The 14,065-nt window shown below is 54.2% G+C and overlaps 6 protein-coding genes across 6 annotated transcripts; 3 read left to right on the top strand and 3 right to left on the bottom strand.

Moving 5' to 3' along the window:
* Window positions 1-1,188: 1,188 nt before the first annotated feature.
* AYL99_08919 (hypothetical protein) lies at window positions 1,189-2,279 on the bottom strand (the record flags this gene model as incomplete). Its single annotated transcript, XM_018840427.1, has 2 exons — window positions 1,189-2,104; window positions 2,158-2,279. 2 exons carry the CDS (start codon window positions 2,277-2,279, stop codon window positions 1,189-1,191), a joined length of 1,038 nt encoding a protein of 345 aa, XP_018690174.1.
* Window positions 2,280-3,465: 1,186 nt separating this feature from the next.
* On the top strand, window positions 3,466-4,722 carry AYL99_08918 (hypothetical protein; the record flags this gene model as incomplete). Its single annotated transcript, XM_018840426.1, has 1 exon — window positions 3,466-4,722. The coding sequence occupies one exon, from the start codon at window positions 3,466-3,468 to the stop codon at window positions 4,720-4,722; it is 1,257 nt and encodes a 418-aa protein (XP_018690173.1).
* A 1,550-nt stretch (window positions 4,723-6,272) lies between these two features.
* AYL99_08917 (hypothetical protein) lies at window positions 6,273-8,079 on the bottom strand (the record flags this gene model as incomplete). The annotated part of the gene is made up of 2 exons (XM_018840425.1): window positions 6,273-7,743; window positions 7,799-8,079. 2 exons carry the CDS (start codon window positions 8,077-8,079, stop codon window positions 6,273-6,275), a joined length of 1,752 nt encoding a protein of 583 aa, XP_018690172.1.
* Window positions 8,080-9,380: 1,301 nt separating this feature from the next.
* AYL99_08916 (aspartyl aminopeptidase) lies at window positions 9,381-10,955 on the top strand (the record flags this gene model as incomplete). The annotated part of the gene is made up of 2 exons (XM_018840424.1): window positions 9,381-9,509; window positions 9,561-10,955. The coding sequence occupies 2 exons, from the start codon at window positions 9,381-9,383 to the stop codon at window positions 10,953-10,955; spliced, it is 1,524 nt and encodes a 507-aa protein (XP_018690171.1).
* Window positions 10,956-11,427: 472 nt separating this feature from the next.
* Window positions 11,428-12,432, top strand: AYL99_08915 (hypothetical protein; the record flags this gene model as incomplete). Its single annotated transcript, XM_018840423.1, has 2 exons — window positions 11,428-11,493; window positions 11,566-12,432. The coding sequence occupies 2 exons, from the start codon at window positions 11,428-11,430 to the stop codon at window positions 12,430-12,432; spliced, it is 933 nt and encodes a 310-aa protein (XP_018690170.1).
* A 201-nt stretch (window positions 12,433-12,633) lies between these two features.
* Window positions 12,634-13,548, bottom strand: AYL99_08914 (hypothetical protein; the record flags this gene model as incomplete). The annotated part of the gene is made up of 1 exon (XM_018840422.1): window positions 12,634-13,548. One exon carries the CDS (start codon window positions 13,546-13,548, stop codon window positions 12,634-12,636), a length of 915 nt encoding a protein of 304 aa, XP_018690169.1.
* Between the last annotated feature and the right edge of the window lie 517 nt (window positions 13,549-14,065).

Below are 14,065 nucleotides of genomic sequence, written 5' to 3'. Positions count from 1 at the left end.
ATGAGCACCAAACTTGCAGCTTGCCAATGAGCAGCCTTACAAACCTCCCCCCCTGCTCCGCACTGTTGCTCAAGGCTCAGGCGAATTGACTTCTGTGGCGCCCTGGTGGCCGATCAGGCTCGCTACCTACGCTGTCCCGCTATGTGAGCTTCTCCATCACTCAGTCAATCCTTCCCTGAAGTTGCTATATAACTGGTACCTGACCTCACATCTCCCCAAAATGAGGCGAACCCGACTAACTGGTGTCAACTTACACAGTAAGGATCTTCCATCACGTCTGCCATCAGGAATATCGCCCCTTGGGTTGGGAAGGATAATGCTACCCCGAATCGCCGACCAGGGCCAGGACCGAGATAACTGCACAGCGTCCATCCAATGCACGCTGCCGTCTTTCAGGTGGCACTGGGTCCGACAGCCCCCGAGGTTCGTTCTCAACACAAATGCCCGAGTGCTCGCTGTATCCGAGACGGGTCGTGCAACTGCATCACTCGGCCCGTCGCTTGTCAGTGCAAAAATATCCATCTGGACGTCCCTTTAGGGGGATCCTATGCGGGCCCGCTCGGTGATAGTGTGTCGTCAATTGAGCAACACCACCTCGACTTACCAGGAACAACGACGCATGGCAAACGCAGCTAACCAGTCCTCAGGGAGATGTGGAAGAAAGAAATTCTTAATGCAGCCGCGGAGGAACAGAGTAACATCCCAACGCATTGCTTTGGCAATGTTGTTCCCTGCGTGGGTTAGTGGGCGAGAAACGGGGGGATTCTGTTACTCGTTCGCTGCTAGTGCGAAGCATTGTGTGCTGGCTCCTCTCCCTTCACACCCACACGGGCGACAAGACTGTTCTACTCTGTTGTCGCATGAAATCGTCGTCGTCGCAGAGCAACGATAGGGTCGCAGCATAGTACTTTTACTCCCGACGTCCTTGGGTGGCGACATTACCAGTATTGGTGCCCAAACCAAGGCTAACAGCCTCACTCTGATAGTGGTCCGATCGACTCGGTCAAGCCCACGGTCACCGCTCCTCCTTACAAGTCACAGCACGGCAAGAACTAATGTGCTCTTCAGCACCTCCGCAGCGAAGTTGGATATTGCATGGCACCACGAGTGCGTCCTTTTCAAACAGCACCCGGGTCCATCCGACCAAAACGTAACAGTTTCATGATTGTTTGGGGCTACGGCTCATCTTCACTCATCTTGAATTTTGACCACGACTTTTCGCGACCCCCCGGCCCCGGAGCGCTGGTGCTCATATGCCTTGATAGCGGCCTCAAAACCGGTGCCGATGTCTTCATATTCGGCCGGGACCAGCTTACCCGCCTCGATCAAGGCAGTGATGACGGGAACATATGCCTCAATCTTCTTGTTCACCGCTGCCGCGTCGGGGCGACCCACGCCGCCAAGTTTGACGGCATGGGTTTTCGCTCCTTCAAAGTCACCGATTCCACTCCAATCATTTGTGGTCGCAAAGAACCTGCCATCGCTTTTGGATGCCTTGAACAATTCTTTGGCCGTGACTGGGTCGTCTGCCGCAACGGCATCAAAGATCCGGGAAATTTCGCCGGAGGTTATGTCCACGACCTCCTTGACCTGTTCCTCAATGGGCTTCTTGTAGTCGAATGTCACAGCCCCCAAGCCCTTCACCTCGGCTGCCGACTTGGCTGAACAAGAGGCAACGACTTTGTAACCACTTGCCTTGGCCAGCTGGATTGCACATTTGCCAACACTGCTGGCGCCTCCCAAGATGATGATCCATTCGTCCCGGGGGGCAGGTAGGTTCTTCGGGTCAGGGAGAGGGACACCGAGATCGCCGAACAAGGCCAAACAAGCTGTTTCGGTGCCCACTCCCAGCGTGACAGCCTCGAGCAGGGAGATGTTCTTTGGCTTGGGAATGGTGACGGGTGCGTCCATCAAGAAGTACTCTTGACCAGCAGCATATCCCGACATACCAAGTCTGGTGCACCCGAAAACATGATCCCCTGCTTTGAATCCATATTTGGATGCTGCCTCACTCCCCGCCTCGATCACAACCCCGGCTGCGTCGACGCCGAGCACAAGAGGCCAGTCGACCACGAGAAGACCATAGGTGGCCATGAAACTGTCACTGTAGCAAACTGGTCAGCCGACGAAAGGAGTTTGCGAGCTAGGGCGACCTACACGGGGTTGATAGCTACCCAGATGGACTTGACCAGCAGTTGATCTGGACCTGGAGACGGCTTCTCAAGGTCGTCGACGATCTTGGGCTCGGCGCCGGCGTTTGCAAAGACTACTCCCTTCATGATTGAGGCGTATGTAATCTGATGGTAACGTTGGTAAGGAAGAGTGTATATAAGTTTGGTGGTCGAGGCAACTTCGAAAGAGCAACGACATCAATTTGCAGGTCCAAGGCTTACCTTTATAGACAAGATGCTGCGGCTGGCAGAACAAGTTGGTTATCTTCAGCAGGCAGAAGCGAGCCTACGTAGAATGCTTGTTCACTGTTGCCGCAGAGCAAAGCGACGTGTTGACTCCAAAGCAGTTTCCCTATGGGACGACGTGTGGTGGACTAATATTGCTATCAGTCGGTCAGAGGTTGGGCTTGATCCTCTGATACCTCGGGTGCATCACCATCTTACAGAAGACTCTTTCTCGATCGGGCTATCTGTGAATGACTTAAGCAGCATGTGCGCCTCAGAGCGCGGGGGAAATACAAGGAAGTGTGCGAAACTTCGTATTCCGTGAATACGAAGGTCAAGGACGGGTATAGTGCCAAAGTTTCCTCCACAAGTCTTGAGCAGTCAGCTTGTTGGAAGCATGCATTTGTTTACCGGTTTGGTCTGTTTGGGGACTCGTGAATGGATACGTTTTTCAAGTCTGTTCTGCCCGCGATACCAGGCTGACAGAAGGCTTCGTATACAAGCCTGGTTAGGAAGAATGGGATGCGGTAAAGGCACCGGGACATGAAGAGCGGAGGCTGTAGCAAGAGCCAGGGTCTCTCGAATCCCTTTCTCCCGCCCGTCGAGACTTGTTACGTTGCATTGTCACGAGTGACTATAGTGGGTGTGGAATGAGGTTGTATATCGTAGCTGAGAAGAGGTTGAGCCCCGACGTAGAGACCTATCCGCTAAAAGCGGCAAGGGTTGATTGCCCAAGTCGACACTCCGCAACAAGCTCCGATGAAGCTCGTTCCTCAACAATTCGCCCGTTTTCCTCAATCAGGTCGACCTGTACCATCAAAACTCCTTCGAACGCTGCCCGCCGCCTCTCGGTTGAACCCCCCCATAGCCCCCTTGGAGCTCATCTCTCCCTTTGCCTTCGCTTTGGACGAGACGCAATATCCCTCTCGCTATGGCTGGCCGACAGTCAGTCCGGCTTCTGGCCCGCCAGGTCACCTCGTCCCAATGCTCCTCCTTTTCACACTCCCAACACCACGCTCGGAGAGCATTTTCCCACGCCCCTTCGTCCCTGGCAGCCCATAACTTCACCATGCCCGCTATGTCCCCGACAATGACCGAAGGCAACATCTCGAGTTGGAAAGTCAAAGAGGGCGACTCCTTCGCCGCAGGGGATATCCTCCTGGAAATCGAGACCGACAAGGCTTCGATGGATGTGGAAGCCCAGGACGACGGCGTCATGGCCAAGATCCTGCAAGGTGACGGCTCCAAAGCAGTCAAAGTCGGCACGAGGATAGCTGTCCTTGGTGATCCGGGGGACGACGTCTCCAGCCTCGAAATCCCCCCGGACGACTCGAAGCCGGTGCAGTCGGAAGCAGATAATGTGAAGGGCGGGGCCGATTCGAAGTACGAGACCTCCGGAGCTGAAAAGGAGACACCGGGCACACCGCAAAACCAGAGACCGGCGAAGGACAAGCCGAAAACAAGTCCAACGGGGCCGGGCCAGAATCCCAAATATCCGCTCTATCCTTCGGTGATAGCTCTCATCCACGAGAACCACATCTCCGACGACGATGTCGCCAAAATCCCCGCTACTGGGCCGAATGGAAGACTGCTGAAAGGGGACGTCCTCGCATATTTGGGAACCATTGATTCAGATTACTCCGCCAAACAATCCAAGCGCATCGAGCATATGGCGCATCTCGACCTGAGCAACATCAAGCTCCTACCTACCACCCCCAAGACCGCCGTGAAACCTACCGGAGCTGCCGCCGCAGTACCTGAAGAGATCATCCCGCAAGTCACCAGTGTCAGCATCACCATCTCCCTCGCCGAAGTACTGAAGGTGCAAAAACGCATAAAAGACACCTTGGGCGTGACTGTGCCTCTATCGACTTTCCTCGCCCGTGCCGTTGACCTCGCCAACGATGACTTGCCTCAACCCACGAATGCGAAGCCGTCGGCAGATGACCTCTTCAACGCCGTCCTCGGATTGGACACGATACCCACCACGTCTCGAGGGACATATCTCCCACAGATCGACGCATTTCCCGTTCTTCCGCCCAGGACATCCCAGTCCACGTCACTCTCACGCTCCCCTCGCGTTTCCACCTCTACGGCAAAGAAGATTGACATCATCGATATCCTATCCGGCAAAGTCACGCCCAAGAGAGCGGCCCCTTTCTCCACGGCTTCGGCGTCGATACCAGGCCGTACCCTAAGCACGGCAGAAGGTGCCTTGAATGTGTTCAGCCTGACGGTGCCCGTGGGCGAAGAGCGGCGGGCACGCACGTTTCTGGAAAGAGTCAAGACAATCCTGCAAGTCGAGCCAGGCAAATTGGTGTTGTGATGACTGGCACGTCTCATCCAGCGACGTCTGGGCAAGTGGCCCTCAATCAAGATAGGCGATGTTAATGTAGTTTCATATTGGATCAACCCCTTTTTTTTTCAGAAGAAAATTCATGGCGACTGTGGTTTTTTTTTGGGGTCTACAGTGTAGCGACAGAGTACGGCCGCCGATAGAACACGGAGGAGACATGAGCAAGCGGTCGATTACTAGGTTAGGCAAGGGAAATTGAAAATGGAGTCTCTGGGATGTGAGCCAAACTGTGCCTTTTCCGAGAGGAGAGGAGAGGAGAGAAAAAGCAAAGAAATGCCCTTCGGTTTCTTCGCGCCGAGATTGCGACTTCCCTCAAATAATATGAGAATACATATTTGCTTTTGCCAGGGGAGCTCAGCCTTCTCTTTCTGGCCCATGCTTGCTTGCTTGTTCGCGAACTGGTGCTTGCTTATAATAAGTACCGAGTACAAAATTGAATAAGGAATACACTTTGATCAGGGCCACATAACACATAACAACATACATACTTTACTCATATTACATACCCATCCAGGCCTTCCATATCTTCAAAATGCAGCAGTTTACTTCATTTCCTCACAATCTTACCCTAAGGTATATCCATCTACCTATCCATCTCTAGATTTACTCTACCTCTACGTACCTTTTTCATCTATCTGTGTACGAAAGCCTGCCCGCCCCCTCGTCATCCGGGATCTATTCTGCTTGACATCTTGGACCCGACCCCGATATATTTTGATTCACACAGGGTGGTGTCCCGGAGAAGGTATTTATATACATGTGTGTGTACTTGTACTTGAACAACTCAACACGAACCTAGTGACGGGCCCCTGGCTACACATGGGTTGGAGGACACTGGGTCCATTATTATGGCGAAGAAATGGCTCCTGGGGAGATGCTCCGTTGACTCAACTCAGTTTTGATTCTCTCAGCTCGGTCCTTGTTATCTGCAGTGGCCTCCTTACAGGAAAGATCAGCCATTTGTGCCTCGATCCTGGAGGACATCCTGAGGAGCGTAATCTCAAGATTGGAGAACGCCTGCTTTCCCAACCATATAAATCGCTTGACCTATGATGCGGATCCACCATGAGCGCCGCGCTTGCAAAAATATCAACGCAATTCCAACTCGCTCAAGCTAGTTCGTGAAGCCAACGCAGACTCCGACATCTGCCACAAGATCTCCCGCACCAAAAGCTTCCACCGTGAGATCGTGGTCAAGTTTCATGATACCGCAGCTCGGGGCAAGATCGGTCGCGTGCTGGTCCTGGTCCTGGATCTGAAATGGCCTTCATACTCGCCAATAAAAATCAATATAATCATCAGCGAAGCCCAATCCCTCCACGGAAATTAGCTCGAGAGTTCAAGGGCATAAAGCTGTCTGCTGTACAACGTTGGGTTCGTTACGACGGTGGCGCATTTGAGTCGTTCCAATTCGACTTCGTCAAGGAGTTCATCTCGGTGGGGAAAGATTTCGGTTCGTGTGTATTAATGTCGGGCATGAAAGTCGTAAAGGTCGGACAGCGGACACATGTGTGGTTCGATCATCGAATCGCGCCCCAGTCGCCCAACCGTCCAGCAATGCCGTCACTGTTTCTCCCTTCGTTCCCCTTCTTGCCAAACACCCTCCAGAACCGAAGCGTCTCGTCTCCCGCCCCAGTGACCACAGTTGTCCCGTCTGGGCTCGTGCTCAAGTAAAGGACACGGAAGGTATGTCCGGTCAGACTGACAACCTGCTCCATCTTGGGATACTTCCACACCACGATCTGGTTCTGGCTATAGCCATGGGTACTGACGATTTCGTCACTGTTCTTGCTCCAGGCGAGATTGCACACTTGACTTCCTGTGTCAACCTCCTTGATGAGAGACCCGTTTGCGGTGTTCCAGAATTTGATCGAGCGATCTGCTGTTCCGCCACCCGAAGCCAACAGGTGGTGTTGATGCGGGCTCCAAGCAATCGCCTTGACGGCCGCGACATGGTTCGAGAACCGGTACAAAGGTGTTTCGGAGAGCTTGTCCCAAACGCACAACTTGTTGTCGTTGCCGCCTGAGGCGAGCTGACCATCTTCCGTGTTCCATCGTAGACCACACACTTCTTGCTTGTGACCTGCCAACCTCCGCAGATACTGATCTGGGCTGCGAACATCACGATGATATATCAGTCGATCCCTCGAGCCCGAGGTCAAGATGTGGTCGTTCCATGCTAACGCTCCCACCCGCGCCGAGTGGCCGGTCATAGTCCGCAGTCTTCTTGACTTTTCCGCATCGTAGATCTGAACGAATCCCTTGTGTGTACCAATCGCCAGGTGTGATCCTCGCTGGATCCACGCCACAGATGTCACCAGGTCATTGTCAGGCAACTTGCATAACTGTGTGACTTTGCCAGTAGCACTGTTCCACATGTAGACACATGATCCGAGCCCTACACCAAGGATGTTCGCCGATCCCCAGTCCACCAAATTCAGGTAAAAGTCATCCGCTAACTCAGGAGCGTCCAGCACTTTGTAGGGGACTTTGGCAATTGGTCGAGGTTGCTTCCGCGGCGTCTGCAAGATGGACTGTGATGAGTAGTTGATGGGTGATATGGAGTACAAATCGGATCTCGCGTTGAGATTGATAATCCCTGGATGTTTTCCCGCCCGAGACGAGGGAGTGGGATGGCCTGAGCCGATCACCTTCTGAGGGGACTTGTAGGAGAACATATTCTTGTGAGGGGTGGTAGGGGTGATGGAAGCAGGAGGCATGGCTGATATCGATGGTTGGCCTGGCGGGGTTTGTCGTCGGCCAAACAATTCATCCGGGGACAAAGACCTGTAGTCTTGCGGGACTGAATCGCCCATCAGCTCGTTGCGCAGGACCTTGGAATATGTCCTGTTCGCTTCTTCCGTTCGCTGAAAGTGTAGTTCGCCATGAGGGGTCTTCTTCTTTGATCTTGAAGGCGTCGCGGGCGAGGCATCGTCATGCAACAAGCTGTAGCTTGCTTGGAGGTCTTGTCCATCGCGGTTCGGTATGAATCTAAGCGCACCATCAGTTTCACTGTGGCGACCGTCAGGGTCTCTGGACAACTCACCGATCCCCATATATCCGCTGTCTCTTACGGCTAGGACTGCGACCTGGCGTTCTGTCCCGCGGCCTTCCCGCATTCTCGATTTCTTTTAACCTCCGGTTCAGGGCGTCGGCTTCCATGGCCTCGGTGGCTCGTTGGATGGCGGACATGCCTTCGTCGTTGTGTCCGAAGCGCTTCGAAGATATTGTCGGCGGAGTCTTGGATCCAAGAGGGGTTGGTAGTGTCGGAGTTGTGGGACGGTCGGTTGTATCAACCACGAGGGAAGCTGTAGAATTGTCCTTCATGGTGAGTGTGTTGTGAGAAGGCAGTGGGGAGGTGCGATTTGTGTGTTTGTGTTATTCTCGGATTATTGTTGTTGCCGTGAATCACCAAGGTGACGGGCATGTGAGGTGAGGTAGAACAGAGGACAATAGAGCTCTAAGAAGATACTAATGTCGGTGGTGAAAGTGTTGATGGCCTCCGCAGTCGCGACCCGTTACTGTTTTGTCGCCCCCGGAGCCGATTGTCTCTCTGCGCGGATCGCGAAAGAGGGGGAGGTTCGTGGTCCAACTAAATACCAAGCATCGTGAAGTAGATCTTAAGGCAGCGGCCTGCAGATGGTGAATGTTGTAGATGGCAATGGGTCGTAATGGGGGTGTTCAAGTGCGCAATCTGTGAATTGGACTTGACATGAGGATGAATGCGGACGTCCAGGGAATCAGGGACAGGGACTGGCCAGTCGCAGCGTCCGCCGCTTCTGGATCCTGCCAAGCGGCTGCCCCCCAAGCGCGTTGCCCAGATCGGGATTTTACTGGGCTTTGGGTCAACTAATGGGGGACGCTCCCAGGGTACTCCGTCCAGGGCTAGGGGGTGCTTTCGCCATGGACCGCCCCGGGGTGCCCGTTGCTCATGCCCATGTACGAGGTACTTTTATTGTGTTATTATGCAGACAGAGCTCCTATATACTCCCCTGTTCACACGTGACTGTAGGTACCGAGAGAAGGCACAGAATACCTCGTATACTGGATTGATTGATACATGCCAGGAAGTTCCCATTGTCCCTACATAGGCATTATCAAGGGCAACCTCTCCAACCGGAACTAGTTTCCTGGAAGACAAGACATGCCATCAACAAAAACACTTTACACGGCCACAACGGTGACCCTGCACGCGGTCAACATTCGCGTGTCTTTGTGTTTGGGCGGCAAGGGGAGCGCCGTCATTATTGTTATTGCCATTGTATCATGGTCTCAGAGTTTCCCCCCTTTCGGATCTTCCCCTTGTAGTCACCCTCTGTTTGAGAATCCCTTGCGGGCACAAGATTGATTCGACCAGAGTCGTGTTTCAGGTGGATAAGAAACTCCCCCCTAACCTTGACCTGGCTCAGCTCGGTGCGATTGGCACCTGCAAGGCGTGCAGATTATCAACCCACCAGTGAAACTGGGAGCTTGGGCCATCTCATCCTCGTAAACGCCTTCCCCAGAATCATGATCCGCAGGAGGTAGTTGGTCTTGAGGCTGTCACCAAAAACCACCTCGTATCAGTGCGCATGCTTCAGCGAGTCATCCTTCTCAAGGCCCCATCAACTGCCAGATTCTACTCAGCCATGGCTGGCGTCAATGTCAAAACCGCGGCCACCGACTTCCTTGACTTTGTCAATGCATCTCCCACGCCCTTCCATGCTGTGAAGTCCGTCAAGGAACGACTAATCTCGGTGGGATTCAAGCAGATCAAGGTCAGTATAGTCCAGAGGTGGTTCTTCTGCCCATCTTAATCATGTGAACAGGAGAAAGATTCTTGGTCCTCGACGTGCCTCCCTGGAGGTAAATACTTCCTCACTCGAAATGGATCGACCATCGTCGCATTTGCAATCGGCAAGAAGTGGAAGCCCGGCAATCCCATTTCCATGGTTGGCGCCCATACCGATTCCCCATGTCTGCGCATCAAGCCCGTGAGTAAGAGACAGGGCGACGGCTTTCTCCAGGTGGGTGTCGAAACATATGGAGGTGGCCTGTGGCATACTTGGTTCGATCGCGATTTGGGCGTCGCCGGAAGAGTCATGGTCAGAGGGACTGATGGCAATGTCGTTCAAAAATTGGTTCACATCAAGAAGCCCATCCTGCGCATTCCCACCCTTGCTGTCCACCTCGATCGGCAGGAGACGTTCTCCTTTAATAAAGAAACTCAGCTCTTTCCCATTGCGGGTCTCGTCGCGGCGGAGCTCAAACGTCAGGATGAGAAGAAGAGTAAAAATGACGCGGAAGAGGAGGAGCAAGACAAGCCGTTCACTCCTTTGAAGGCCATGACAACAAGACATCATCCTCATATCGTTGAGCTGATTGCCGCCGATGCTGGCGTCTCGGCTGAGGAGATTGTCGATTTTGAGATTGTGCTCTACGACACACAAAAGGCATGCCTGGGCGGTCTTACGGACGAGTTCATCTTTTCTGCGAGGCTGGATAACCTGAACCAGACCTATTGTGCGACGATGGGCCTGATCAATTCGTTAGAATCTGCATCTGCGCTCGACGACGAGTCATCGATACGTCTCATTGCATGTTTTGACCACGAGGAGATCGGCAGTATGACAGCCCAGGGAGCATTTTCCATGATGCTGCCCGCCATCATCCGCCGACTCTCTGTCCTGCCGTCCTCATCATTTGTGGGGGACGACTCAGAGGAGTCTTATGACCACGCGAGCGATCCGGAGCTGTCAACTGCCTACGAGCAAACCCTATCAAGCTCGTTCCTGCTCTCGGCAGACATGGCTCACTCGGTCAATCCCAACTATGGAGGCAAATATGAATCCGACCACCGACCGGAGATGAATCAAGGGCCCGTGATCAAAATCAATGCCAACGCAAGATATGCCACCAACTCGCCTGGTATTGTGCTGCTTCAGGAGGTTGCGCGGAAAGCGCCCAAAGTCATCGACAGTGACTCAGAGGGCGTGCCGCTTCAGCTGTTTGTCGTCCGCAACGACTCCAGCTGTGGAAGCACTATTGGCCCGATGCTGTCGGCTCACCTGGGTGCTCGCACACTCGATCTTGGGAATCCGCAGCTTTCGATGCACAGCTGTCGTGAGACTGGCGGTGCAGATGATGTCCATCATGCGATCAGGCTTTTCAGCAGCTTTTTCCAGCATTATTCTGCTTTGGAGAAGACCATCCTGGTCGACTGAGCAGCTTGTTGTGTGACACGGCATTGGCCGGTGCAGAACGAACAGTCAGCAACTGTGCCAAAGAGAGTAGGACCAGTAATAGTGAGAACCTGGGATACGACAAGCAACTGGATGCTCCATGCGAGACAGCCTCTCGAGTCCAAGCAGCCTGTCGGTGAGCCGTCTCCCCAAGCTAAAAGTTACACACAGGATCAAGCCAACCAACTCGTCCATGACATCTTCCCGGTTCTCAGCATCATATACTCGGTACCATTAGGCAAAAGGAAGAGGGTGTGAGGAAAAGAAAGGTGCGGGGTTAAACTTACTGCCTCCATCTCCAATCCCAATATTTTCTCAATGATATAAGCTGCGTAGACATTCACCTATTGCCCACAGACTGCGATCTACTGTAGTTTGGTCGTCAAGCTTTGTTTGCCCAACCGATTTCCTGCTTCGCTCGATCTCTTCCTGCGACCACCAGCGGGGCGTAGACATGACCACGCCTGCATACATCGCAGGCAACAAGGATGCAATCCGTCAATTCATAGACAGGTTCGATGTCCGTGCCCGCGGATCGCAATCAGCCATGTGCACTGCATGTCCCCTGTTAACGCGCATGTGTCCGCTCTAGGTCTTCCTCATCGACTGCGACGGCGTCCTCTGGTCCGGAGACCACCTGTTCCCCGGCGCCGTGTCGAGCCTGGAGCTGCTGCGCAAGAAGGGCAAGCAGGTCGTCTTCGTGACCAACAACTCCACCAAGTCGCGGCAAGACTACCAGAAAAAGCTCGAGGGCATGGGCATCCCCGCGAGTGCCGAGGAGGTGTTTGGCTCGTCGTACTCGGCCGCCATCTACATTGCCCGGATCCTGCCCCAGTCGTACCCCCAGCTGAAGGAAAAGAGGAAGGTCTTCGTGGTGGGCGAGGCCGGCATCGAGACCGAACTCCAGTCCGAGGGCATCCCGTACCTGGGCGGCACAGACCCGGCCTACCGACGAGACGTGACGCCTGAGGACTACAAGCTCATGGCGGCAGGGGACCCCAAGGCGCTCGATCCCGAGGTGGGCGTGGTGCTGGTGGGCCTGGACTTCCACTTCAACTACCTCAAGATGTGCTATGCGTTCCAGTACATCCGGCGGGGGGCCATCTTCCTGGCCACGAACATGGACTCGACCCTGCCGTCCGCAGGCTCGTTCTTCCCCGGCGCTGGGTCCATCTCGGCCCCGCTGATAAAGATGCTGGGCGGACAGGAGCCCATGGCGTTCGGCAAGCCCAACCAGGCCATGATGGACGCCATCGAGGGTAAGTTCCAGTTTGACCGGAGCAAGGTGTGCATGGTGGGCGACCGCGCCGACACGGACATCAAGTTCGGCATCGAGGGACACCTGGGCGGCACGCTGGGGGTGTTGACGGGTGTCTCGACCAAGCAGGACTTTCTAGAGGGAGACGTCCGTCCGGCGTATTACGTGGATGCCTTGAGTGACCTTTTGGAGGGCGCATAATACAAGAGAACAAAACAGCAGTAGACGTCTGCTGCGCCGGGCAACAGGACATTGGCTTCTTTATCTTTTTTGGAAGCGATAGACTAGACCTTTTTTACAACACAACGCAATGCATATACGCACATGGTCTGTCTGCTGCCATTTCCTCCACCCCTTTCTCAATGGCCCCAAGTACAAATCGACCATCTCCCGATTCCATCTTCAAAGCTCGCAATAGAGTCTCGACACTCTCGTCAACCGTGGTCGTGGTCGTCCATCTGTCTCCTTGGCTCCGTCTCCTGCTTCTTCATCTTCATCTTCTTCGGTGAAATTGTTCGCTCGTCCCACCCAGACGCCGACGTTCTTGTTCCCAAAGTACGCATACCTCTCGACCCAGTCGCAGGCGTCCAGCCACGGCACCGCCTCCTTGATGAACGCCTCCACCTCGTCGACGCTGGCCGCCTCCCCGTTGCCCATCGTCGAGCAGGCAAACTCGTTGACCCACAGCGGCAGGCCGTACGTGGCGTGCATGTCCTCCAAGAAGGCCCGCATGTCCGCGAAGTGCGGGCCGTACCAGTGCACCACGAGGAAATCCATCTCATGGGCCCCGGCCAGGATGGAGAGGAACGAGTTCAGCCACGGCTTGCTCCGCGACACGTCGCTGCTCATCCCCGGACTGCCCAGGCGAAGACGGAATTTCCGCTTCGCCGGCACGACCACCTCCGTCCAAAGCTTGGCCGCCTCGTGGGCGGGGAGGTTGGCCTGGTCGGGAATCTCTGGCTCGTTGAAGCCCAGCAGCGCCGAGACCTGGATGCCCCGGTTCTGGATGATGTCGGTCAAGAACGGGTCGAGCTGGTCGCGGGCGTTGGCGGCGGTGCGCACGCAGGGAACCCATTCCACCCCCGGAGGCACGCCGTCCGGGATCCAGCACTCCCAGTTGAAGATCCACGAGATCTTGCCGGACGTGGCGTGCGGCTGGTACAGCGCGAAGTGCGTGCTGGGCTGGTCCCAGGGCCATCCAAGGCCACGCTTGCGGCGGTGGGGATGATTGACCTTGGACACGGTCGCCGGCGGAACGACGTTGGATGAGAGGGACTTGGGCTTGGGGGGAGGAGGGGGAGGTCGAGCTTTCTGCATTTCTGATTGTAGATTTTATTCCTTTTGCTTTTGCTTATGTATCTGGAGAATAGGAGTTGTGGAGGGTGAGTCTTCAGAGGTCACTTAATTCATATGTAGTGAGGCAGATATTCATGCACATGAACATGGTTGGCGAGGGGCTGAGCGATCATATGTACACAGCCTTCATCGCTTGTTGTATATAGAGAGAGGGCCATAAAAACACACATCCATTTGATGGCAGCCACGGAATACTCTTTGTTTATTCTCCGATGTTCATGCGGGTGTCAGCTTGAGGAAGCTGAGGAAGACTACGCGTTTGTATTACGGCGTATGTATGTACATATGTTCCTCGCTTTCCATGTCATGCGTGGCGGAGATTGAAACCGACATCTGGCCGGCTGGAGATTACATCATAGGAGGGTGTTTTGTACAATGACTTCAAGCTTCCACTGTTCCTGTCTGACTTGTTTTGATATTTGGCTATATGAACACTTTCGTCATCTCAGCTCCTTGAACCTGTTTATGGGCTGGATCA

The sequence above is a fragment of the Fonsecaea erecta genome (assembly GCF_001651985.1).
Source record: "Fonsecaea erecta strain CBS 125763 chromosome Unknown Scaff8, whole genome shotgun sequence".
Taxonomy (NCBI): Eukaryota; Fungi; Ascomycota; class Eurotiomycetes; order Chaetothyriales; family Herpotrichiellaceae; genus Fonsecaea; species Fonsecaea erecta.
Note: the sequence above shows the minus strand (reverse complement) of the source record. Positions and strands in the feature narration are given on the sequence as shown.